The sequence below is a fragment of the Callorhinus ursinus genome, unplaced genomic scaffold (assembly GCF_003265705.2).
Source record: "Callorhinus ursinus isolate GAN/ISIS: 27379988/994484 unplaced genomic scaffold, GSC_fseal_2.0 scaffold24, whole genome shotgun sequence".
Taxonomy (NCBI): Eukaryota; Metazoa; Chordata; class Mammalia; order Carnivora; family Otariidae; genus Callorhinus; species Callorhinus ursinus.
Window position 1 is genome coordinate 21,743,618 of NW_027397086.1, and position 27,017 is coordinate 21,770,634.

At 46.8% G+C, this 27,017-nt stretch overlaps 1 protein-coding gene, 1 long non-coding RNA gene and 1 other non-coding gene across 4 annotated transcripts; all 3 read left to right on the top strand.

Annotated features, from left to right (window-relative positions):
- The first annotated feature begins 7,364 nt into the window (after window positions 1-7,364).
- On the top strand, window positions 7,365-12,356 carry KLF4 (KLF transcription factor 4). 2 transcript variants are annotated; one of them, XM_025888407.2, is made up of 5 exons: window positions 7,369-8,046; window positions 8,161-8,281; window positions 8,936-9,929; window positions 10,029-10,193; window positions 11,260-12,356. In XM_025888407.2, the coding sequence occupies exons 1-5, from the start codon at window positions 8,042-8,044 to the stop codon at window positions 11,433-11,435; spliced, it is 1,461 nt and encodes a 486-aa protein (XP_025744192.1). In that variant the 5' UTR covers window positions 7,369-8,041; the 3' UTR covers window positions 11,436-12,356. The 2 variants fall into 2 exon arrangements, with proteins under 2 accessions (XP_025744191.1, XP_025744192.1); XM_025888406.2 differs by having other exon boundaries at window positions 7,365-8,046; window positions 8,936-10,193.
- Window positions 12,357-15,900: 3,544 nt separating this feature from the next.
- LOC141369966 (uncharacterized) lies at window positions 15,901-20,628 on the top strand. The gene is made up of 3 exons (XR_012373572.1): window positions 15,901-15,972; window positions 16,165-16,237; window positions 20,577-20,628. It is a non-coding gene; the product is annotated as an uncharacterized lncRNA (long non-coding RNA).
- LOC112836807 (U6 spliceosomal RNA) lies at window positions 19,173-19,280 on the top strand. Its single transcript, XR_003211574.1, has one exon. It is a non-coding gene; the product is annotated as a U6 spliceosomal RNA (small nuclear RNA).
- Window positions 20,629-27,017: the final 6,389 nt, after the last annotated feature.

The window sequence follows — 27,017 nt, forward strand, 5'->3', positions numbered from 1 at the left end:
CATTTTATAACTGTACTATGTTCTGAAATCAGAGTAAGTCAGGCTGGGTCCTCGGCCCCGGGAAAGCCTACATACTAGAGCACCAGGGGCATCATCAGCCTCACAGGGGTGATGTGAGGGGGATATGACTTACTGTATAAACAGGCCTCGGCACAGTACTGGCTACGGTGTCTCACAGTTGTGATGTTAATTATTAATTTGAAAGTTGTTACTCCCTCTGAATCCTGAAGGGAGAACACAGAAGATCCTTCTAGTACTCTTCCAGGAAAGACAAGGTTAGAATTTTGCCAGCATTATCAGCCAGTACATAATTCTTCAATTATGAACTTGACCTTGAAACTCTCCTCTGCCCAATATAGCTCTTGCCTGGCTTATGAAGGGTCAACTGTCACTTGTCTTTCTAGATTTTACGCAGCCAAAGAAGCCCTTTGCAAGTAATGACGTGAACCCGTGCTGATACACGGCTCAACTTAACGACAGCATCTTTGTGAGGTTTCAGCTGAGGATGCTCCTTAGTTGTAGCATCTGCAGTGATGCTGGGCGATTTGGAGGGAAATAAGATACTGTGGGAAAAAAACATTTTAGTCTTTTTTTTTTTTTAAGGAATCTCTACGCCCAAGGTGGGGCTTGAACTCCGGACCCCGAGGTCGAGTCACGTGCACCACTGACTGAGCCAGCCAGGCGCCCCAGCGTTTTAGTTTTCAAATCAAGATAATGCATCAGCTCCCCATGTTGGGTATTGCAGAACCCATTTCAAGTTTATCAAACTGGGAGAACCGTGTCAGGTTTCATGGCCAGAGGGGAGAAACAAACACTCATGGTAGCTTTCATAACCAAATCCTCAGCTTTGTGAGGCAGGTATATTCACAGCCCCATGACACAGACCAGGAAAGTAGAGTGTAGCTGGGTGACATCACTCGCCCAAGGTCACGCAGCTAGGAGGCGGTAAGAGGCCTGGAACCCAAAATCTTGGGTGGCAGCCCCAACCATCTCCCCCAGAGTAGCTGCGCTCACTACTTTGAATTCAAGCCCTTCCTTCCTCTCCCATAACCCCGTGAATTCTGCCAAGCCACCCCGCTTCACTGAGTTATAGCAAGAAGGTGCAGAGAATTCAACTCAGATATTGACACTGTACTCTGCATCCAGATAGCCCAAAGATAGTGGCCAGTCCTTTAAGAAGCCCGAATGAGTTGCTATTTGAATGGAAAACTGAGTTTGCTGAATGAAACAGAGAACATTGAAATTCAACAGTTCAGTGTTTCCCATAAACACTTGGCTCTGAGAACTTTGTTGGGTAAATGTAGCAACCAGAAAAATTCATCAGTTAACTGACAACATAGATTGAACGCAGTCTGAATAGATTACCTTCTTGAATCTCTATTAAAATGCTGGGAATTCCTCTCAGGTTAGGTAACTATGCTAGGGTTTCCTCTTTCAAAAAGCTTCCGGTCATCCCTTGATAGAAGAGCATGTGTCTAGATTTGAGCTATCGACTGTGAAAAACGCATCAAACACAATGAGATACTTAATGCTGCCAGAAATTAATTTTGATCCTTTTATTTATTTATTTATTTTTAAAGATTTTATTTATTTGAGAGAGAGAGAGAGAATGAGAGATAGAAAGCACGAGAGGGAAGAGGGTCAGAGGGAGAAGCAGACTCCCTTGCCAAGGAGGGAGCCCGATGCGGGACTCGATCCCGGGACTCCAGGATCACGACCTGAGCCGAAGGCAGTCGCTCAACCAACTGAGCCGCCCAGGCGCCCCATCTTTTTTTTTTTTTTTTTTAACATTGGCACTAGCCATCCTCCTAGCACTATCCCCACCAGCCAGCCAGTACATTAAAATTGATTAACAAACACAATGTTTGTGAAAGAGAGTCAACCGCAGGGTAATGACATGCATTGTTATTATTATTATTATTTTTTAAATCATTTCCTTGGCTCAAAGTACATAATGTCAATTGGCAAAAATAACCTATCCTCTTGTCTGGCCCACAAACTGAGAAGAAAATTAAACACAGAATTGTTTCTTGTTTGCGTTTCTCAGGGTGTGAAGCAGTCATTATTGAACCCTCAAAATCCCTACACTTTCCATAATGCAAAATTTTTACCTCCATTCTGATTTAAGCCAGGGAACCATGTTTTTTGCAGAGAAACAACATTGTCCTACACTAAGAATCTGAGGTACTGAGCCTTTCAAATTAAGAAAATAGAACAATAGAATATTGAGACTATGTCTTAGTTTCTCTCAGTGCTAATTCTCTCCAGGAAAGAGTTTAACAAGCCAGGGAAATTTGGTGAACCAAGTCAAGGAGAAAATTCCAGCAATAGGTTTTTTCTGCTGATCTGCCTTGTTTGCTAGTTCTTTTACTTTTAGATGCTGTTTTTATTTTCAAATGCATATAGGATCAGAAGATTCTTCTGGTGGCCTTAAGAACAATCATGCTAGATGAAGAATGTAAACATTAGAACCTAATTTTTTTGTTAAGAAAAATATCACCACCATGTATTTTACTCTTAAAAGATATTTCTCGGTACTAAACAGAAATAACCTAAAAAGAGGCGGGTTTGTTTGTATCTCCTTAACGGCTCAGAACAAGAGGAGGACACTGAAAACCTGAATCTAGCCAACTGCCACCAGTTCAAACAGCTTTAAGATAATCCCATTAAGTTCAGAATTTCTTTTTGAATAGCTTAAAGACAGTAGAGCTTAAAATTTGGGGGCTAAAAATGTAACTTAAGTGATCAAACCTAAAGGTTCATGAGAAAGATTTTAAATTTCTGAGAATTGATTTTTAAATGTCTGTGACTCATTTTCTGCTCTAAAAACTTCAATACCCAATGTTTGGGTTTTGAAAGGCAATGGATTTGGCTACAGAAAAGAGTTGACTCTTTCTCCATTTGGTTTTGGTTTGGCTTTTGGTTATTTTTGTTTGTGTTTTCTAGTTTATTTTATTACAATGCCTTGGCCAGGACTGTTCTCTCCCTGTTTGTCTGTTTTGTGAGGGCAGAGTAATGAAGGACTTTATTTTCTGTCTCCTTCATAGCGCTTTTCAAAGGAAGAAAAGAAGGGGGTGGAGGGAAGAGAGGGATTGGAAAACAGAAAACCAAGCCAGTGAACTCTGAACCAGAGAGAAACGTTACGGACGAGATAGGAGAGAGCAGGGTTTCCAGATGAATCACTACCAAGGCAGCTTTGCTCCTTTGATTCGAAAATGCATACTCACTGGGCATTTGTCCTAAAGATGCCACAGTGGGGTAGGAGCCCCACGAACAAGTCACCAGATCACGGAGTCCCCTGGGTAAATGGCATAGCAGAGTCACCACCCAGCTTTATTGGAGCTCAGAGGGAAGAGGACTAACCTAGATGGGGACGGGCAGACCAAGGGACAATTAAGAGGGGCTCTGCAGTTTGAGGATGATGAGGGCCACCGAGGGAAGAAGCCGCCTTTCAGACAGAAAAAGAGCCAGTGGAGAAAAACACATTGTGTATTCAGACTTGAGAGAACATCCAGTTAAAGTTTAGGGAGGGTGGGGTCAGTCTCTAGAGATGAGTTTGCAAAGTTTGTCGAGGGCCCTAGTACGAGGAGTGTGGTACAGGAGACTAAGAAGGGATCTGGGATAAAAATGGATTCCGTCTAGCAGGGAAATTCCAGGAGGGCTCTGGGGGAGGCGGTGGAGAAAAGGGACGAGCAGGACAACAGCTGGGGGAAGCCACCGTAATGATTAAAAGCCATAAATGAGGAGGGCTTGAACCAAGGCGGCGCAATGTTGTCAAAGGCAGCGGCGTCATTTAGGAATGGAAGTGGTTGAGCTCTGGGGAAGCCTAAATGCCCAGGCCAAAGAAAATGAGGAGAATCTAGGTTTCTGGTTTGGGAAGCTGGGGAACGGTGATCAAACAACGGAGGAAAAATCAGGATAAGACTCTGGGTGGATGGAAGCTCTTGACAAAAAAGGGGATTCAGAAGCCTCCAAGGGAGAGTTGAAAAGAAAGACCACGTTCCTGCTAAAGTCCATTATTCATTCATTCAACAAACACAGAGCATTACTGTGTACCAGGCAGGTACTGTACCAGGACGTGGGGATATGGCAGTGAACAAGACAACAGCTCCTGCCCTCATGAAGCCTATGGTGCTCTGGAGAATACTGGTGACAGTAATACCTATCATTCACTGAGCGCCAGGGCCTGTGTTAAATACTTTACTTGGATAATTCCACTTATAATCCTCATCACTTTAAGAAGTAGGTACCATAACTATCCCCATTCTATAGAAGAAGAAACAGGAGCGGTCAAATAACCTGAACAGCTAAAAGCAGCAGAGCCAGAACACAAACCCAGCCAATTTCGTGCTAAAGCCCACTTTCTTAACATCTCACATGTGACCGAGGTGAAAAAGAGGCTGGTTTCCAAGGAAAGAAAGTGGAGGCTGAGAAAAGCCTTGCCACCTTCTGAAAAATAAAAAACAAACAAACAAAAACCCCAGCTATTCCTGAGTCCTGTGGCAGTTCTGCAGATACCCCAGGCCAGGGCGCAGCCAGGCCCCCGGAGGAGCTCTATTTGCCCAGATCTGGTGCTCAGTCCTGGGTGCAGAGTCCTTCGTTTGAAGCATGTTGAGCCTCTTCAGTCTATCACACCCCTCCAAGTCTCCATGCCAATCCCCTAACACTGACAGCTTCCATCACATCTTCCGCCAACTAATGCAGTTTGTGCTTGGAAAAAAAAAATTATTTTATAACTCCAAGGACATTAATAATTAACATCCATATCACAAAACTTGTAATATCAGTTTGCTGAAATAAAGTCCCCAGTAAGTATGTAATTCTTCTTTAAAGGGTGTCTTCTATTATTATTATTTTAGAGTGCAATTTAGTCATCAAAGGTTTACTCAGCCTCATGTTTATAAATTATACAGGGCAGGGATTTAACTCTTCTGGACCTACCTGTTCTGAAAAGAGGGAGGGTCATAACCCTGTTGTCACACCGGGCACCTGCCTTGAAAGGAGATGATTTGTGAACTTGAAGTTCCTTACCACTTTTAGAAATCCAGGGCAAATATAGAGATCTCACTTTATGATGCAATCAGAGTAATAACCAGATCGTTGCCTGCCACAAAGTGACACCGGCTTTACTCCTCCTGAAGGCTGTTTGGAAACTACAAGTTCATCTTTTTAATTGAATTTCAGAATCTTGTCTTGATTTGATGACATAAGAATAGTGTCTTTCCAATTCATCTGTGTAATACTGTTTTTTCACTGTGGTGGTTACCTTTGTTGAAGGGGAAGGGTTACTGCTTTAGAGAAAGAAGAGCAAAGCAGAAAAAAACCCCTCATGTACTCACTACTTAAGTTAGAAACTCCAAGTCCGGATTTAGGTGTTTACATGCCTAGGGAAATGGCTACCAATCAAGGCCTCATCCAAGTCCACTGGGGTTTAGGAACTTAGGCCGTGATGGAAAAGCGTATAACATTTTCATGCAATCCTTGAGTTCTAGCATACCAAGAAAATTTTTGCCATCACAATGAAAGGAGTGGGGGGAGGGGTAGCAGGTGTTTTCCTTTCTTGCTTTCTTCCTTTGAAAAGGGCAATGTTTTCAGAGTTAAAGTAACTGGTCTGCTCCTATGGAGTGAGGTTGAACCCTCCAGGTCGGGCTTTCCCTGCCAAAGCATCCCCCCCCCCCCACACCCCCCCCCAATGGAAGCCTTGGCTAGAGGATGGAAGTCATCTTCAAATTTGTCCAACTCTCTAGATCTAGAGGGATTCCTGTCGTTGGCAGAGAGGGCCGAGTGGATTCATCCGGGATGAGGTGCATTCCAAGAATGCTTCTGTGGTCGGCAAGAAGTGGAAATTCAGGGCTAACAAATACTCTTAGGAAACCTAATAGGTACCAGAATCGCACAACTCAAACAGGTGACAACGACTTAAAAGTATGAGGCAACTAGAGAGCTCAATGACAGTGAGCGGACACTCCGTCCAGTGTTGGGGCTTCGACCCTTTTCCTCCTCCCCTTGTCTTTCCTGGGATCGACAGCGTTTACTGGTGAGGAGGTTCCCTGGAAGAGCCTCCGTGGAGGCGGATGGAGCCCGGCTCTGTGCGCCTCAATCCAAACCAAACACCTCGCAAGCCTACGTTTAGCAGGTGATACCGAACACCACACTCACGTTTGGGAAAGAAAAAAAAAAAAAGTCACTGTTTGTAGAGATGAGGGCGAAAACATTTCCCGGCTGGAAAATTACTGATCACAAACTTAGGGGAGTGTGGGGGTGGGGAGGCAAAGTTGTAAGACTGAAATAACGATTGCCGTTTCCTCTTCTCTTCCCGGTGGGCAGGAACGACTGCCGCCGAGCTCGTTGTGCCTTTTTCGGGAACCGGGGTCCCACCGCACCGCTCCACTTCCTGGTATGTGGCCACTTTCCAGCTAAGTGCCTCTCGGTGGGCTTGACCGCTCGGAACCTGAGCCAAGGGAGCTAGCTCCCCGTCTGACCTTTACCTCGCCATTTCACCTTTTTATGACTCAGTTTGCCCATCCGTAAAGTGGAAAGGAGGGTGCGCGGCTTGTAAAGTGCTCGAGATTCCCTGGTTGAAAGGTGTCTGCGCCTCACGGCCCCTCTGCCCTCCTCCACCCCACAAAGTCAGTCTTGAGCTCTCTCACTCCCTTCCTGGCTCCCCGAAATATAAAAACCGTAACTCCGCTTCCCGCCCCAACATCTTTCCGCCCTTTCAGGCCTTCTCGGGCTCCCAGTCCCGCCACAGAGCCGGGCACCCACCTCTCCCTGCCTCCCACCCCCACCCCCACCCCACCCCAGCCCACCCAGCCGGAGAACCCACGAAGAACCCCGCGAGGCCAGGCCAAGCGCACGCACTGGCGCTCCGAGACCAGCGCCGGGCTGCTGCGTGCGCCGGAGAGGGACGGCAGGCTGGATGAGTCACGCGGATAATCGCGCTTTTCTCTGGCGCGCAGACGGCGCGGACGGGAGCGGGGGTGGGGGAGCGGAACCGACCCCTCAGCCCCTACCAGACTCCTCCGCCACGGGCTTCGAACCCACGGAGCTGACCACCGCGACGCAGGCTGCCCCGGTCGCATGGCGACCGCACTTGCGCCCAGTACCCCGCGCCCCGACCGCCGGCCGCCGCCGACGCCGCCGCGGCCGGCGTCAGCGCGGCTCCTGCCCGCCAGCTGCCGGGCTGGCGTCACGGCTCGGCCGGGCCCCGCCCGCGCCCCTCCCTCCCTCCCCCCCCGCCCCTCCCTCCCCCGCCCCCACGTGCGCCGAGTTTGTTTATTTAGCTGCCATGGCAACGCGCGGGGGGGCCCCAGGAGGGAGGGGAGAAGAAAGGGAGGGGCGGGGCCTGGCGGCGGGCCGTGGCGTACAGCGGGTAGGAGGCGGGGGTAGGGCGGGAGCCGAGAAGTTAAGTAAGGAGTGCGCGGCGGCCGCCGGCAGTTCCCCGGCCCGAGAGAGCGAGCGCGGCTGCGGGCGCGCGGGGAGCAGAGGCGGTGGCGGGCGGCGGCGGCGGCACCGGGAGCCGCCAAGTGCCCCTCCCCGCCCCTCAGGCCCCCCACCCACCTACCCGCCCGCGGCCAGCGCCCATGGCCGCGCGCGCCCCGCGCAGCCCCCCGGACTCCGCGCCCCGCGCCGCCGCCCAGTCCGCAGATCCGCGCCACCGCGGCCAGTCTCACCTGGCGGCGCCGCCCGCCCGCCAACCCGGCTACAGCCCCAGCGCCCACGGCGACAGCCGCGGCGACCGCGACAGTGGTGGAGGACGCTGCTGAGTCGAAGAGCGCGCAGCTCGGCCGCCGGACCTACTTACTCGCCTTGCTGATTGTCTGTTTTTACGAGTTTACAACTTTTCTAAGAACTTTTGTATACAAAGGAACTTTTTAAAAAGGCATCTCCCGTTTATATTTAGTCCAAAGAAGGATCTCGGGCAATTTGGGGTTTTTGGTTTTGGTTCGTTAAGTTTTTCTTTTTTCCCTCTTCGTTGACTTTGGGGTTTGGGTAGCCCCACTGCTTCGGACTCCCGAGGACCTTCTGGGCCCCCACATTAATGAGGTAGGTGCGGCGCGGGGCGCAGGGAGGGGTGAAGGCCGGAGGCCGGTGGGACGCGCCCGAGCGGCGGTCGAGTGGCCCCCTGACTTCTGCCTCTGTGCCCCGCCCGGCCCGCAGGCAGCCACCTGGCGAGTCTGACATGGCTGTCAGCGACGCACTGCTCCCGTCCTTCTCCACGTTCGCGTCCGGTCCGGCGGGAAGGGAGAAGACACTGCGTCCAGCAGGTGCCCCGAATAACGTGAGTATTGTCGCGAAAGGTCGGCAACGTCCAGGGGACTTCTGTGGGTGGGGTGAGGACGAACGGAGCCCAGGGGTCAACCCAAAACCACCCGGCGAGGGGAAGGAGTGGCCACCGCACTTGGCCCCGCAGTCTTCCTAGGATGGCTTCCGCGCCCTTGGCTTAGTTGTACATGCGTGTGGTCCGGACACTGCGGAGCCGCCGGGGGCGCACACCCGGTCGGCACACGTCTCCTAGCTCGCAGGCGGCAGGGCTGGCGCGGTGGCCATCGGGCGGGAGGTGGATGTGTCCCTGCACACGGGCTGGGCCCGAGTGAGCTTGGCGCGTAGGCGTACCCGCGGCGAGGGCGCATAGGGAGATCCTCGTGTCCCAATTCCAGGGGTGGCAGGAGCGTCCCCGGGATCTGGCTGGGGAAGGACCCGGGCTGTCGAGCCGTGGCCCTTGCTCACACGCCATCGGGCAGACAGAACATAACATCCTCCAAACCAACGCCGGGGGTGGGCCGAGATTGCAGCGCTGGCACCCGGAGTCCCCCGGCGCTTTGTCTGCCCAGTCCCGGTGCCTGGGCAGTATAGGCGCGGCCGGCCCGCCAGTATGTAGTGTTGGTAGCAGGGGACCGGCACCGACGGTCTCTCTCCCGTCCTGTTCCCGCAGCGCTGGCGGGAGGAGCTCTCCCACATGAAGCGACTTCCCCCGGTGCTTCCCGGCCGCCCCTATGACCTGGCGGCCGCGACCGTGGCCACCGACCTGGAAACTGGCGGAGTCGGCGCGGCTTGTGGCGGCAACAATCCTGCTCTCCTACCCCGGAGGGAGACGGAGGAGTTCAACGATCTCCTGGACCTGGACTTTATCCTCTCCAATTCCCTGTCCCATCCGGAGTCCGTAGCCGCCACCGTGTCCTCGTCGGCGTCAGCCTCATCCTCGTCCTCCCCATCGAGCAGCGGTCCTGCCAGCGCGCCCTCCACCTGCAGCTTCAGCTATCCGATCCGGCCCGGAGGGGACCCGGGCGTGGCGCCGGGCAGCACTGGCGGCGGCGGCCTCCTCTATGGCCGGGAGTCCGTGCCCCCTCCCACAGCTCCCTTCAACCTGGCGGACATCAACGACGTGAGCCCGTCGGGCGGCTTCGTGGCTGAGCTCCTTCGGCCCGAATTGGACCCAGTGTACATTCCGCCGCAGCAGCCGCAGCCGCCAGGTGGCGGGCTGATGGGCAAGTTTGTGTTGAAGGCGTCGCTGAGTGCCCCTGGCAGCGAATACGGCAGCCCGTCGGTCATCAGTGTTAGCAAAGGCAGCCCGGATGGCAGCCACCCGGTCGTGGTGGCGCCCTACAGCGGCGGGCCACCGCGCATGTGCCCCAAGATCAAGCAGGAGGCGGTCTCGTCGTGCACCGTTGGTCGGCCCCTAGAGGCCCACTTGGGCACTGGACCCCCTCTCAGCAATGGCCACCGGCCGCCAGCGCACGACTTCCCCCTGGGGCGGCAGCTCCCCAGCAGGACTACCCCGACCCTGGGTGCTGAGGAACTGCTGAGCAGCAGGGACTGTCACCCTGCCCTACCGCTCCCCCCGGGCTTTCATCCCCACCCGGGGCCCAACTACCCACCCTATTTGCCGGACCAGATGCAGCCACAGGTCCCACCGCTCCATTACCAAGGTCAGTCCTGGGGATTCATAGCTCGGGCTGGGGAGCCCTGCGTGTGCGGGCTCTCCGGGGCGCAGGGACCGATGCTGACCCCACCTTCTTCACCCCTAGAGCTCATGCCTCCCGGTTCCTGCATGCCAGAGGAGCCGAAACCAAAGAGGGGGAGAAGGTCGTGGCCCCGGAAAAGGACAGCCACTCATACTTGCGATTATGCAGGCTGCGGCAAAACCTACACGAAGAGCTCTCATCTCAAGGCGCACCTTCGAACCCACACAGGTAGAGCAGAAGCTGCGCGGGGCAGTGGGGGGGAGGGGGTTGGTGTGCAGCCCATTGGCTAACTGTGGGCACTTCTCAGGGCCTCCCTTGGGATGTGGGGCACAGTCTATCTCCTCCATCTCTTGGATCACAGGAGAGAACAGCAAACCAAACTGGCGCCTCCTTTTTTGCCTGAGAGCCTTTTGCTTGATGGATGGTATCAAGTGCTTGAATGTGCAGTTCTGTTAGGCTTTTGAAAGGCAGGGAGAGTCCAGGCCGCTTGTGGGCCTCTCCTCGTTTGAGCAAAACATTGCCCTTGTAATCAAGAAATTACACTTCGGGGGCGCCTGGCTGGCTCAGTGGAGGGTGCAACTCTATCACGAGTTTGTGGGTTCCGGCCCCAAGTTGGGTGTAGAGATTACTTAAAAATAAAATCTTAAATTACACGTTGCAGTGCAAAAGTATGTTAGGTCTTGTTATCAGTTTTTTAATTTTTAGGCAATTTTCACTGGTTGTTCCCAGATGCACACTCCCTTTTTTATTTTTAGTTCTAGCCTTCATAAGTAGGTTCTGTTTGAATTTCCAGAATTAAATGGTTATGATTGTGCTTTAAGATGGTCACTTGGAGAGAATTTTTCATGTCCTATAAGTATAGGTACATAAGGTCATTTAGGTGTAGGATTCATTAAAATAATAGAAATGTTGATGCAGAAAAAGTAGCCGCTTATGGCTTTTTCGACCCAGTTGTAGTGGGATATAGGATGTGATCACTTGGTTTGGACGGGAGAGACCGTTCTAAATTAACTTCCATCACCATGGTACTTCGGGTCAAAAGAATGAAAATGTTAGCGATATATAAGTGTAGGAAGTGTAGGTCTGTTCCCCCCCCCAAAAAAAAGGGCAAGAAATACTTTTAATATTCCTATTTATGATCTGAAATTGAAGATGGCCTTGAAGTGGTCTAAAAACGTGGCTGGCTCTTTTCAGAGTAGGGTGCTTGGGGAATTGGTTTGATATTCGGCCTCCAGTTTGGCCAGTTCTGCGTTAGGTAGCAATGGCTTCACCGCGGTTTCTTTTCCTCCCCCAGGTGAGAAACCCTACCACTGTGACTGGGACGGCTGTGGGTGGAAATTTGCCCGCTCCGACGAACTGACGAGGCACTATCGCAAACACACCGGGCACCGCCCCTTCCAGTGCCAGAAGTGCGACCGGGCCTTCTCCAGGTCGGACCACCTCGCCTTACACATGAAGAGGCACTTCTAAATCCCCAAACAGTGGATATGACCCACACTGCCAGAAGAGAATTCAGTATTTTTTTTTGACCTTTCACAGTCTTCCCCCCACCCCCCCGCCGCGGGCGGGGGTTGGGGGGAAGGAACCCAGCTGGAAAGCACTACAATCATGGTCAAGTTCCCAACAAGCCAACTTGTGAATGGATAATCAGGAGACACAAACCAGAAGACAAATCAAAGAACCGATGGGGTCTGTGACTGGATCTTCTATCATTCCAATGCTAAAGCCAACTTGAATATTCTTGGACTTACAAAACACCAAGGGGGTGACTGGAAGGTGTGGATATCAGGGTATAAATTAGATCCATGAGTTGGGGGGAGGGAAGACCAGAATTCCCTTGAATTGTGTTTCGATGCAATATAAGCATAAAGATCACCTTGTATTCTCTTTGCCTTCTAAAAGCCATTATTACGATATTAGAAGAAGAGGAAGAAATTCAGGTACAGAAAATGTGTTTTTAATAACCTAAACGATGGTGCTTGGTGAGTCTTGGTTCTAAAGGTACCAAATGAGGAAGCCAAAGTTCTCAAACTGCTGCATACTTTGACAAGGAAAATCTATTTTTGTCTTCCGATCTACATTTATGACCTAAGTCAGGTAAATACGCCTGGTTTATTTTAACATTTTTATGCAGACAGTCTGTTATGCACTGTGGTTTCAGATGTGCAATAATTTGTACAATGGTTTATTCCCAAGTATGCCTTAAGCAGAACAAATGTTTTTTTCTATATAGTTCCTTGCCTTAATAAATATGTAATATAAATTTAAGCAAACTTCTATTTTGTATATTTGTAAACTACAAAGTAAAAAATGAACATTTTGTGGAGTTTGTATTTTGCCTACTCAAGGTGAGAATTAAGTTTTAAATAAACCTATAATATTTTATCTGAACATTGCTTTTGTTCTATTTCTCCCCTGGAAAAGCATGTCATAGAAATTGCAGTTTAAAACACAGGGCACGTGAAAAGCACACTGAAAGGCCAAACTTTTATCTCAACAAGAGATTAAAAGACATTTTTAAGGCTAGTTTTACAGTGAGTACTATAAGAGTTGTGACACTAAAAGCTGAATATCGGAGATCATAGAAGTAAATGTCACCTGGTTGGTTGCTCATGAAAGCAATTTCCTTACCTGAATATGAATTTCCAGTTAGAAACTGCTCATTCTTCAGTATGCTCAGTTTTTTATAGGAAAGTATAAAATACACAACATTCCAATTTCATATTTTAAGAGATCCTTATGGTTTCTCTTTAAAATTAAATGAAAATATAAAAATCTTTCTCAGGGGCTGGGCCTTGCACTCAGAACAGTTGGAGGAACAAAAGAACCTTCCCACAGCAGAGAACCCTAAGAATGTAGTCCCACAGTGCCCTCCTGAGGATTAAAGTATTCATTTATGCTTCCTGTGTGCTACAGATATGTGCTGTAGTCCTCGAGGTTAGAACCAAATTTTCTGGCAGAATGTTTTAAAACTTCATCTGTCCTCTAGATTAAGCAGACTGAAACATGTTAGAAACCACTCAGTCACAAAACTTTTAATAAGTGTAAAGTAAATTTCAGTACATCTTTTAAGTGGTGTTTTTGTAAGCTGGTCGCATATTTCTTAAGTTACTCAGCTTTAAAACTGCACTGATCCTTTTTTGAGGTCAGTACACAAGAGTTTGAATTTTGTTTGTGGGGGTTACAAAATGGAAAAAGCATTTGTGACCCTTGTTGGCACTTGATACATTTGTAATGGTGATGTGGGTGACCAACATTGTCAAGCTGACATCTTTAGGCTGCTTATTAACTATCCATTATATGGAGTATCCAGAAGTGTGGGTGCATCTTATAAATAGAAAACAAATTCATAAGAGCCTCATGGTGGATCAACACAAAGTATTTTCCTTGGCTTTTAAGAGTCCAGCATGACGAAAACATGGCATGTGTCTTAGCTTAAAAGAAAACAGGTGCATCAATAGGATGGAATTTTATGTGGCCAAGAACATATTCAAGGCATATTTAATGACATGGAAAAATGCTCATGGTATGTTAAGTGGAAAAAGCAGGATCTAGGAGTATAAACATAATTCCAATTGTATAAGTTGGTGTGTGTGCATTGAAGGAGAGAGGGAAGCACCAGAAGCTTTGAAGAGGAAGGACTGGAAGGAAATGCCAAAATATTAATACTGGTTTTCTCCATTTAAATTTTCTACAGTTTCCAAATAAGTATTTAACATGGGAAAACTTTTTAAGAATGCAGGTGCAAATATTTAGGCTTGATTTTTTAAAAGAGCAATTAAAGCCATTTAAAAAGCCTACACTGGAATGCATTTTTGTGTTACCTTGTGGTTGTTGCTCTTGTAATCCACTTTTCTCTTAAACAGAGACTTCTGGCACACGGTTGTGTATGAAAAGTGTTTACTGAATGGCTGATACCATCTTCATGTTTGCCAAGTGCCTATTACCTCAAATAGGAGAAACATCCCTGAATACCAGAACGTATTAATTAAAATTTTTCTGATGTCATAGGGAAACATCACTTGCATTAACCTTTTCTAGCCTAAAAAAGCAAGCTTCAGTATTCACAATGAATAAGGAAGATTTTCTGAAAATGGTACAGGACAAAACTATCAACATGCACAAATAGCTAACACTATTTACTCTCGTACCTATCAGTTCTGAGTGCCGAGCTGTCCTGTCATTACCACATTACAGAGCCGTTTATACCGTATGATAAATAGCACCTAACAATTGAGATGCCTTCTTACTACATTTTCTTACGACATTTAATTTTATATGTCCTAGATTTTAACTTGTGCACAAACACACAAGATGAACAATAGTGTTTCCTACACATCAACAGACTTTTTCCAGTCTATCTCTTCTTGTCCAGCAAAATTCCCTTTCCAGCAAAATATTCTTTCTACCTGAAAGTCTGCTTAACTTCCTACAATTAATTGTTTCAGTTTGTTAAAACAGGAACCTTCACCATCTCAAGTACGATGGTTGAGGGAATAATTTTTTTCCATTCCAAAACTGTTCCAGTTTTTAGGAACATGCAATGTTATTTCATATTTGGAGATTAACAATTTTTACATATAATTGCTTTACATATAAGAAAGCCCAGGTGAGGCAGTCCTTTTGCCTTGGAAGCAAGTCCACAGGGAAACTATTAAAACAATCAGTGAGTGATGGTACCTGTTGTATTTTGATATATGGGAGTATCTAAATTTAACAGCGTATGTCAGCTACCTGTTCTATTGTATGTTCTGGCTTCTGAAGCCCCATTCAACACACCACCACACATACCTAAGTGAATTTGTAGTCCATATTCTAGTTTCTATGTGTTCTATTTCTTCATATTTTCTTAGCACCTTCTAGAGGCTAGTGTATAGTGATATGTTTTTTGGGTTTTTTTTTAAGATTTTATTTGTCAGAGAGTACAAGCAGGGGGAACGGCAGGCAGAGGGAGAAGCAGACTCCCCACTGAGCAGGGAGCCCGGATGAAGTACTCAATTCCAAGACTGTGGGATCATGACCTGAGCTGAAGGCAGACACTTAACTGACTGAGCCACCCAGACACCCATAGTGACATGTTTTTATAGGGCTAAACTGAATATGCTTCCTAAAGTTTGTTTATGAAACTATCATTCACTGTTCACGTGCAGAGTCATTCAACAATATTTCATATAAAACTACCAAGAGCTCTCTACCTAATGAATGCTGTGGAATATATCATGGAATGTTCTACCTGTGAAAATGCAAAGGAACTACTGTTAAATCAGAATGCTGTATGAAAATAAAGCCTCTTTTTTTTTTCATATTAAGTGAAACTAAAACGGAAGTTGGAAACAAACACCCTTCAGAAGCCTTTACCTTAGAACAAAAAAGTAAATCTTGAGTAAATTTCTTACCATCTCCTGAAAAACTAATCTTAAATCCTGATGAAGTTACCTAGAGCGTCAATGCCCTGGTTGCAGTCAAAACCCAGAGGAAACCAACTGCTGCCATGTTAGCATAAACACAGAAACTCTTTCGGGTTAATATCTAGGAGGATCCCAGAGCCAGTTAGCTTAGCCGGGCAGGAGGAGGGCACCTAGGGTAGGAGCATCAATCAAACCGCTTATCTGGAATCACGTACACTGGGAGTCCACCTTTTTAATTGTTTTCCACGATACCATTGATGCAATACTTCTTCGAATCGCTTCGGTCTTCTCCGGCACCCCAGACAACTCAGCATGTTGCAACCTGCCCTCCCAAATGTCCTCCACTTGTTCTTAAAGGAAAAGGAGGAAATAAATACAACCTCACAACAACAAAAAGTAACTTCACATTTCCAGGATCCCTTTGACATCTGATTATACCTAGCAGAGCTTTTCTCACTGATACCGCACAATTTTTATAATGATACCCTAAAGCGTGAGGACCATTTGTCATCCTTTTATGTTTCTTTTCATGTCCATCGTACATGATATCATCTAAACAGAACAAAAGACAAGAGAAACAGCTCTTTATGGAGACATAGGTAGGTAGGTAGGTAGGTAGATAGACAGACTAACCGATATATGGATGGAGCCTCAGGTGGAGGTTTGGCAATGATCTAAAGTCAATGAGGGCCAACAGTCAAACCTGTCCAGCCCAGGGGGGTTGAGTGGGGTTCTAAAACCCATGTCACCTATGATATTTGAATCTGTACTCACTGGCATTGGATCAACAGGTTACTGAATGGTGGCCAAACCACTGCGACACTCAGATGCTATATCTGCATACCCACTTAAAAGCTAAAATTGGTAAGTAATTTACAGAGATACTGAAGGAACTCTAGATACACTCGCTGAAAGCTAGGAGGTAAGTGAATCGGTGTCAGCCACAAGCAGAGTCCCCTAGACAGGACAGATGGAAGGGACTGTTTCAGGAAGCATGTCTCCTGTCTGATCAGGTCACTTTGCTGGTGTATAGTAACCCCTTCTGCACACCCTGGTGAGACCTCTGAAGCCTGTACACTCTCCTTTACTTCCAGCAGATACTCACGACGAAGGTAGGGATGAAAGGGGAAACTGAGGTTCCCTTTACGAGTTAGTGTTTGGTTTTTGTTTCTCATTCTTGCTGACATACTCAAGGCATTTTTCTCCTAATACTCCCGTCTTCAGCCTGCTGGGCAGGTAAGTTACAAGCAAAATGGATATTCCCCAATTTAGAAGGATTTGCCAATATCCAGGTTCTTCCAATAAACCCTCTAAAGAGTCAAAAAGGCCCAGACTTTCTGCCTCCCAACCAATGTGCTATTTCGAGGCAGACTAACAGGGAAGCCTGAGTTTCCCACAGATGTTTCTTTTTATTTTTTCTTTTTATTTTTTTTTAAAGATTTTATTTATTTATTTGAGAGAGAGAGAATGAGAGATAGAGAGCATGAGAGGGAAGAGGGTCAGAGGGAGAAGCAGACTCCCTGCTGAGCAGGGAGCCTGATGTGGGACTCGATCCCAGGACCCTGGGATCATGACCTGAGCCGAAGGCAGTCGCTTAACCAACTGAGCCACCCAGGCGCCCCCCACAGATGTTTCTTAAGCTGGTCACCATACCAGGAGCACAATCTATCCTTGGAGTTCGAGGTAGAAGAAAAAGTTCCTGTTTTGATCCCCAGCTCTGACCTAGCACACAGCTCTCCTGGTCAAACAGATCTGGCCACTCTGTCCCTTACTCCTTAACCTCCCATGGTCCCCAGTTCCTAGGGGATAAAGATTTAACATGGTCAACCTTCCAACTATGGCACCTACCTAGTGTCCAGTATTCTCTCCTTAAATATCCAATCACTCCTTAATTGACCCCCCAAAGCACCATGCCTATTTCAGCCTCTGAGCCTTTGCTTGCAGATGTGGGTCTCTGCTGCTTCTGGAAAAAACCATAGTCCCCTGACAGCTCCTATATATCCTTCAAAGCCCAGCTTTTTTTTTTTTAAAGATTTTTTTTTTTTTATTTGTTAGAGAGAGAGAGCGTGGGCAAGAGAGAGTGAGAGAGAGTACAAGCAGGGGGGAGCTGCAGGCAGAGGGAGAAGCAGGCTTCCCACGGAGCAGGGAGCCTGATGCAGGACTTGATCCCAGGGTACTGGGATCATGACCTGAGCCGAAAGGCAGACGCCCAACCGACTGAGCCACCCGGGCGACCCTCAAAGCCCAGCTTTTATTAAAAGTCTCCTTCATTTCAGTTGATCTAGATCTTTCATTAAACTCTTATCCTCACGTAGTACAAGGTTTCATGGGTCTGGCTCCTCCAATAGATACGAGTTCCTGGAGGGCACTGGAAACTTTCCTTATTTGCCCTTAAATACCCAAAGTTACTGGATTTAATTGAAAAAAATTAATCAGTTATTGAATAGTTAGCCCCCAATCCTAGCATCTCTTTTCAGAGGACTCTTTCTTGCCAGGTGAATTTCTGCATTGATTCTGGAAAGAATTTTGTTCATTTAGGGGGTTTGTTGTGGTTTGGGGGAGGCAGATGGGTGTCAGGTGACCCACAGGAAACAGGGGACCACTGGGCATGGCCTTCAGGAAGGCAGAATTTGGAAAAAGTCCCCAAAAAGGCAATGTTTTAGCCTCATCTTTGGAGGTCTATTGTGCGTCCTTTCAAGGGTAAAATTTAAGTGTCCTGTATGCCTATGACATGAAGGTTTTTTTTTAAAATCACACTTTAAAAGCTTAACAAAGGGATGCCTGGGTGGCTCAGTCAGTTAAGCGTCTGCCTTTGGCTCAGGTCATGATCCCAGGGTCCTGGGATGGAGCCCCGCATCGGGCTCCTTGCTCAGCAGGGAGTCTGTTTCTCCCTCTGCCTGCCTCTCCCCCTGCTTGTGCTCTCTCTCTCTCTCTGGCAAATTAATAAATAAAATCTTTAAAAAATAAAAAAAATAAAAAAAAATAAAAGCTTAACAAAGGCACTTTACACTGTAGGTTCCTAGGTGAGCCAGTCTACCTGAATAAGGAAGGGTCATCCATCTGTGGCTGTGAAACCACCACCCACCTGGTTTGCCACTCTTCAAGCTTGAAACTCTCCTTGCTGCTTGCATGACAGCAGTTTTCTGACTTCTGAACATGTCTAAGTAAACTGAATCTAGAAAACAGTGCATGAAGTTGACAAGTGCCTCCTCTCTGCCTCACAGAGGAATGGGGAACAGACTGCAAGCTATAAAGCTATAAAATTACATAGACATTGAAATAAATAAATAAATACATACATACATAAATAAATAAAATCACATAGACTTTCTGAGCAGGAAAGTGTCTTCAAGATCATTTAACTCCAGGGGCGCCTGGGTGGCTCAGTCCTTAAGCGTCTGCCTTCGGCTCCGGTCATGATCCCAGGGTCCTGGGATCCAGCCCTGCATCAGGCTCTCTGCTCTGTAGGAAGCCTGCTTCTCCCTCTCCAGCTCCCCCTGCTTGTGTTCCCTCTCTCGCTGTGTCTCTCTCTGTCAAATAAATAAAGAAAATCTTAAAAAAAAAATCCTTTTAAAAAAAAAAAGATCATTTAACTCCAGGAGAAAATGGAGGCCCATCTAAAAGACTAGCTTGCCCAAGGTCACATCAAGTTCAGATCAGAACACCAACCACTACCTCAGTCTCCGTTAACAGGCCAGCAGCTGACGGCTGTATCCTGAGAACCGAAGGGAAGATTAGAGGGGCATAAAGAATTTTAAAAAACACCATGCAAAAAGGATGGTTTTAAAGGAAAGTTCTGGTGCTTGCTTTGGCAGCCCATACATTAAAACTGGAACAAGACAAGAAGATTAGCTTGCCCCCCCCATGTGAGGATGACATGCAAATTCATGAAGTGTTTCATATAATAAAAAAAAAAAGAAAAAAGAAAGGAAGGAAGGAAGGAAGGAAAGAAGGAAGGAAGAAAAAAAACAGAGGGAATAAAAAACATTCTAAATTCAGAGTCGCATTGTGAGCTGATGTCCAAAAAAAGTATTTCATTGTTCTCTATAGTACTTCTATTAGTGTTGTGCTATCAGCCCTTAAGTCAGGTACTACAATACTTACCACTGTTCCCTTCTATGGAGAACATAGGAGCCATTCCATAAAAGTGTTAATATATATTTCTGGTTTTGTTCTGCTTCTTTCTCTTCCCCTGCAGTTCTGTTCAAACATATATAATCTGCTCAAAGACCTACTTGACCAGCCACTGCTGCAAAGGGCAGGGGAACCAAAGATGAATAAGAATATATAAATATGAAAGTCTGCAGATATTTTTTTCCTGGTATCCTTGCCCCATAGAGGGTATAAAATGTAACTTAAGTCAAAATCAGCATCCTAGCCAGTAAAAATTGTTTACCTCTCTTAGAAAGTGATCGGATAGTTCTCTGACAGACTCAACCAAATTAACTATAATGACATATACCCTTTTTTTCCCTACAATTTTCTTGATTGCTTATTATTTTAGATACATCCAACTTGTTTATCAGGTGCATGTTAAAGCATGTTAAAACGTGTTATTCAGGTTTAGCATGAAGGTTTCAGTCTTATTCAACAAAACATTTTGAACTTCTGTTGGAATTAATGATTCAGGCAAAATGAAACAATCTGCAAACCAAGACACCTTTCTATGGTTTTGGCGATTGTATATCTAGACCAGGGGGACAGGCTGATTTTGTTTTAGGCACAATTAACTTTATAGGTAGGGAGCATAACTGCCATCTAAGGCTCTTTTGGTGCCAAAGCTTGTAGAAACAGAGGAGTCTTTGCCTAAGGGATTCTTTGCATTAAAGACTTTGTTAGGCAAAGCCACTCTGGCATGGGAGTCTGATTTGCAATTTGTGCCTTTGTAAAAGGATTAGAATATCCCTATTGTTTAATGTTTGGATCTCAATTTGCATTTGGAAATGCATGACCTCTTCCAGGTTTAGAGTTCTTTATTTTCATTTTCTTGTCCTGATACACAATCGATACTATATGTTAAAAAATTGATAAAACTGGTTGGCTGAATGTTTGCACTAATTAAGGGAGTGTGATAGATTGATTTTCTCTATGAATGGTGGAGTCTACTTGGGCTCTGGCAATACTGATCGAGTAATCTATTTAGGAACTGACAAATAACTCATAGGTATAGGTACACACATATTTCATTTATTTCCTTAATCAGAATGCACGGGCACTTTGTTTAAAAACAGCCAACCAAAGAAGAAAGCGCTACCGTGGTCCAATCAGACTCTGGGTCTACAAAAGGAAATGACAAAAAAAAAAAAAAATCCCCTGGCCGCCTCGGGACACATTTGAACACGTCTGTCCAACGTCTTCTTTTATAAATAAAGGTTAGAGAAAAATTATTTTAGGTTTGTGATAACAATATTCTCCGCTGTACACACTATTTAATTACCTGTCCCTTGGTAAACAACTTTTAACTAATATTTGCTTTGACAATATTCCCAGATTGGCAACATAAAACCTAGAATAGAAACTGTGTGAGGGGGGATGATTTCTTAGGTTGTGGGTTTAGGATGCATGGTTTATTTGTTTGTTTTCTTTTTAACTCTTCAGCTTCTTGCTCCTTTATCATCATTGACCACAGGAAAACATTTCTTGTGCGTCAGGATGAATGTGCTTGGCACCTGGACTTGGAATTGCTGGTTGAATGAGCTGGAGGTTGATAAAAAGTATTCACATTCACTGAGCACCAATGATATGTCTGGAATTTTGCTAGATGTTTAAGAATTTGTTTTCGTACCCATTTTGTAGTAGAGAAGACTGAGACCCAGAGAAGTCAAATGACTTACCGAAGGTCACACCCTCCCCCGTGATCAGAACCCAGGTCTACTGGCTCCTATCCCCAGGCTCTTTCTGCCACATCACAACTGCCTCCCAGATAAAGTAAAGCTAATTTCATTTGGAGGATTATCTGCTCCTCACCTCCTTGGAATATGCTTATTTTTTAATCTAAACAGGGGATATGTTTGGTGCACAGGAAGCTACATGGACAAGACTGACCTAACCCATCCCTCTTGCTAATAGAAACAAGTAATCTTATCTGTCATTCTATTAAAAATACACCACATTCCTCTATGATCCAGTTTAGAGAATGACTCAAGAAAGGACAAACTGTTTCTGCATCACAGCACCCCCACAGCCTCTATAAAATCATCAAGAGTAAATAAGCCATTGCTTTTCCTCTCCAATATTTCATTCACCGATTCCAAAGCACTTTGTACATGTAATCAATTAGAATAAAGACTCGCAGCCCTCTTGATAGTCTGGCCACTTGGAGGTGAGCCTAAGAAAGTCTGTTGCTGGAGAGCACACACTCGGAGAACACGGGCAGACGGTGAGGTTAGCCGAGAGGAGGGGCCTGCTGCCTGCTGTGCTTTGAGCCCACCTTCTCAGTCTCCTCCCACGGGAGACACGCCCTCTTCGGCGTCTTCCACACTGCTCTGCCGGCATTCTCCTGATGCTCCCAATAGCTAAAGATAATCCCTTTTCCCCTAAACGGGATCGCAACCTAAAATAGATCTGAGTATGTGCCACAGGGCATGAGCAAATGACTCAGAGGGCCATTTCAGATCTCAGAGGCAGGGAAGACTCTTCAGAACACAGGGGCACAAGTCTGGAAGGTAGCTAGTAGTCAAGGAACAAACAAGGGACAGCTGGGAAGAAGAAGTTCCAAAGAATGTGTCACCGGCAGGCTTCTTTGCAGGAGGCAGACTGCTGAGGTCTAAGTACCCCACAGTTCTGTCACTGCACGCCCTCATTCTGGCCTGATTTCTCCAGGTCCTCGTCCTCAGCCTGCACATGAGGCCATAAATTGACCATAAATTAATAGACAAGACCCAGGGGTCCCCTAACCTAGGCATAGGTGGCAAATGGACAGATTTTTTAAAAACATTTTAAAATTTTAAATTCAATTAATTACCATATAATGTATTATTGGTCTGGGAGGTATAGGCCTGTGATTCATCAGTCTTATATAATACCCAATGCTCATTACATCACATGCCCTCCTTAATGTCCATCACCCAGTTACCCCATCCCTCAAATGGACAGATTTTTAATGGGTGGATGTGATTCAGCATCAGGGATGTCAGAAGGGAAATGAGTCTCTCCTAGAAAATGTGTTGAATTGGCACATTTTCTACATTCGAGTTTTGTTTTGTTGCTGTTTTATGTTTCTCCTTTTGTTCTTTCATATCATCTGACTTTGGTTTGTATTCAATTCCTAAGTGTCCAACAGTAGGGCAATAGTTAAGTAAGTCCTAGACTGGACTACCATGCTCCATTAAAATTATCTGGTAAACAATAATAAGTAAGAGCTAACATTTATTGAGGTTTACTGCATGCTGTTCCTATACTCAATATTTTACATACATTTTTTTCATTGAGCTCTCACAATAACCCTGTGAGATAGGCAGTATTATTCCTCTCATTCCTAGGCTGAGGAAGCTAAGGCAAAGAGAGTCCAGAATCACAAAACCATTGAGCAGTGAGGCTGGGATTTAAACCTGATTCTACTGAGTCCCATGTTCTTGAGGCATATATTATTCTACACACAAAGAAGAATGTTCTGAAGCTAATGAGATGGGAAACACTATATAGTGGGATCCAACTTGGTAAAACAGATTCACATTGGTGTGTTTTGGGGTATATTCCCATTGAGAAAACTCTAGAAGGACCACTCAAACATCAATTCCTTGGGGCAGCCTTCCCAGACCGTAAGAAAGCCACGCCACCCTGCCCCTGTTATTCTTTATCTCATTCACATACTCGATCTCTCCTCACGGCACTTATCATTACTTGAGATACACGCTGCATCCATTTATTGCCTAGCCCTCTAGAATGAGGGGTAGGACAATTTCTAGTAAAATGCCTGGCATGTTGCAGGTACTCAATAAGTATTTGTTGACTCGAATAAGAGTACCAAACCCTTAATGTTGGTGGTTTTTTCCTCTCACTGTCAAAGAGGAACAATTTAGATTCTCTTTTCTTTTTAAGTAGGCTCCGCACCCAATGTGGAGCTTGAACTCATGACCCTGAAATCAGGAGTACACGTTCTACCAACTGAGCTAGCCAGGCACCCCAGAACAATATAGGTTCTTGACGCTTAAATGGATTAGGCTTTTTGTTGTTGTTGTTGTTGTTTCAATTTAAATCCTCTGAGTAAAAAAGAAAACAAAATCATTCCACTTAAAGATCAAGAAGTTAAAATGGTCTTCTTCAAAGTGTAGAAAGTTGATCTCCCCCATAGTGGAAGGTTCTTTCAATTGCAGGAGGCCATTGGAAATCTCCTTAGATAAACTTGCTTTGAGTCAAAGGAGACTCATTAATGTTTCAACTGCTAATCCATTTAGTATCCTATTCACCTAGATGGCTTTTCTGAGCACCCCGCTGGTGGTTTTAGAAAGGTAAGCCTTCCAGTCACCAGGCTCAATTTGGCAAAAGCAAAGGACAATTGACTGCAGATGAAGGGACTGACTCAGTTCTTGAGATGAATGGATAGCCGCCTATCTGGCCAATGTGAAAATGAAAGGAACACTTGGAATGAACAGATACCAGTTGGTTACGTGTTATCCCAATTATAAGCTCTCCTTTCTCCTCTAAAAAGGATTAGGCCTCCTGTGAATGGGAATCTTGTCTTCAAGTCCTGTGGCCTTGACCTTCCTTTGTACTGTCCTACTGGTTTAAACCATGCGTGGCAGTTTGAGATTTTGCGTTCTCAACCCTGTCCTTCTGAAAGGCGAGTCTTGTCCCATCAGCAGCCCCACAAACCATCTCAAAGTCAGAAGCAAAGCATCCTTGCATTCCATGCTGAGGAGGGGGCTGTGTTGGCCAGCTTCCTTCTCCCTTCCCCAAACAGAACCAAGCTCCTATATAAAATTCACAAATTCCTGGCAGGAAAGAAATCCTCCCATTGGAAGGAACAGATGTTCTACAAGTAACTTTTGCCATTATACCCTGTTCCTAATAATCGTAGTTTTAAAGTGTGGGGGGATATTAACTTTTTTTTAATGTCAACATGTTCTAGGCAGCTTTTCCATCTCCATCTGTGGCATACACATCACCAATCCTCCTGCCGCCCCTTTTTAAATTTCCAGAGACTAGTTGGGAATTGGAAAGATATTTAAAAGTTGAAAGCGGAAAATTCACTTGAATAAGTATGCTAATGTATAACCTAATGCAGAAAGTAATATGATGTTTCCCTCCCAGTTGTAAATCTCAGAAACTTTCTTTCCCTTTGTCCTCTTAGAACTTGGAGGGGTCTACCAGACTTTTAACAAGGTAATTATGACCAATTAACATTCAGGGGTTATTACTGGTAACAGAGTTCCATGGGAGTGACCTATGCATAAAATTCCCTTTCTAAAGAAAGCCTCAGTCGGCCTTCAAATTCAAGAGGCTACTAGGCCATTTTCACTTCTTTATCACCTCGTTAAACTGCCCACCTTAAATGCCAGGGTCCCAGGTGACCGCGGGGAAGGGTCAAGGCCAGTGGATGATGCCTCCCAACTCGCCTGGGAGTCACTTCAGAAAGTGTGACCTCACCTTGGTTGGGCCCGGGCGGGGGGGGGGTCCCCTTCCCCAGGGACGGCGATGCCAGCTCGCAGTGATTTTTAGTGAGGCCCAGAGCTCCTGCTGGCTGTGGCCCAACCCAAACACTCCAGACTGCGTTTGGGTTCAAAGTCAGAATTCCATGAGCCGACTGCGTGGGGTGTGGACTCCACAGCAAAGAAGGAGAGGAGGTGACAGCATGGGCGGGGTGGGGTGGAGAAGCAGCGGACAGACATTCAAACGCTCGGGGGAATCCTCCCGGCGTCCCGGCTCTTTGGCCGGCTTCCCCCTCCTCCGCCCGGTGGGAGCCAGAGGCGTCTAAATCCCCAGATGCCGCGCAGGGCCCAGTGCCGGGAGCGCCACGTCCACCCCGGAAGACCCTGTCCCTGGAGCCTTCCCGTGCCCAAGTGGAGGTGGGAGCGCGAGCGCACGCTGGGCGGGGCGCGGGAACACCCACATGCGGCGCTGACCCGCGCTCGGGGTTCGGGGCTGGCGGGGGCGGGCTGGGGGCCCGAACGGCACGCACGGGCGCCGCGGCCCCGGGGCGCCTGGAGCTGGAGGCGGGCGCAGAGGCGAGCGCGGTCTGCAGTGCCCCCCGCCGGACGGCCGGGCGCAGGACGGCTCCCGGCAGCCGCTCCCGGCGCCGCGCCTCTGCGTGGGAGACCCGCGCCCCTCTGCCTCTGCCTCTGCGGAGGCTGACCCAGTGTTAAGAAAGTTAAAGTCAAGTCCAAGCGGATCATTGTTCTAGCTTTGTCACTTACTGGCTTCCTGCTCGCGGGAACTCTGGAGTGCTACCTCCCTTTAGCTAATGTGAATAAATAACCTGACAAAAAATTAAATTTGAGACCATGCACTCAAGTACCTGGGTATATAGTAAGTACTCAGTAAATGGCCGGCATATTATCATCACTCATCATCAGTAGCAGCTGGCTAGGCCTTGGATGGGGGGGGTCTCACTGAAGTTGGCTCTTCTATGGTGGGTTTGGGCAAGGAGAGGGAGGGACGGTTTCTTCTCTGAAGTGGAGAAGGAACCTGAGCACCCAGCTGGGATCCAGCCTTCCTGTGCCACTAACTTCCTTATAACTGTGCCCAGCGTCCCCTCTTTGAACCTAATGTCCTCATTGCAAAATAAGAATCATCATACCCAGCTCAACAGAGTTGCTGTGAGATAAGACAGGCAGAACTCCTGGCACATGGTGCATGCTCAGGGCAAACCTCACTTCTAGCTGGCAGCCAGCATGTGCCAGAACACCTGTCCCCGTAGCCCATGCTAGGTACAGCGCAAAACTCTTGTCCCCGTATACACAGGCAGCCAACACACCCAGAATCTCTTCTCTTACAACACATAGCACATAGTAGGTGCCCCGTGCAAGCTCCCCGCCCCCAGTCAGGCAGTATGCCATTTACTGAGTACTTACTATGTACCTGTCTGACCCAGCCAGCTTGGGCTGCAGGAGACTTTAACTGCTGGGGTCCCTCTACTTCATCGCCCCTGGAAACCCCCTTCCAGAGGCGCCTCATATCCTTTCCGGAAATGTGTAGTGTGAGAAATAAGAATGCACACTCCTGACCATGGAGTAATAGAATGTACAGTCAGAGGACCTGGCTGTCAAGGGTGGCTCTGCCAGCCCCTGGCTATCTTTATCCTGCAACCTCCCTGAGGCTCAGTTACCTCAGCTTCAACAACTGAGGCAACAACACATTCTGGAATAGACCATTGTGAGGTTGAACAGCTATGTGTGTATGATGTGTATAATAGGTGTTCAGCAAATACTGATTTATGATTATTTGTCTCAAGCATCAAGCAGGTGCCCCATGAGCGTTCATTGCATTGAACTGAGCTCCCTTCTTTCCAGAGTTCTGTACCTGGAAAATCTTCCCTTCAGGAGTCTTCCCTGTCCTCCACTTTGTCAAATGTCATGCCCTGTGACCTGCCTTTCCCACCTGCTTTCTAGAGTTTGGTGCCTTGCATATAGGAAGAGGGATGGATCTTTCCAGAGTTCAAAGCCTGGTATTGCCTCTCTCAAGCCTGTTCTGAAACCTATTGTGT

Excerpts from the sequence above, each read along its gene's own strand:
- KLF4 (XM_025888406.2), top strand. Across the intron at positions 8,282-8,935 it reads CAGCAGGTGCCCCGAATAAC|CGCTGGCGGGAGGAGCTCTC; the intron begins GTGAGTATTGTC and ends CTGTTCCCGCAG. Across the intron at positions 10,194-11,259 it reads GCACCTTCGAACCCACACAG|GTGAGAAACCCTACCACTGT; the intron begins GTAGAGCAGAAG and ends TTCCTCCCCCAG.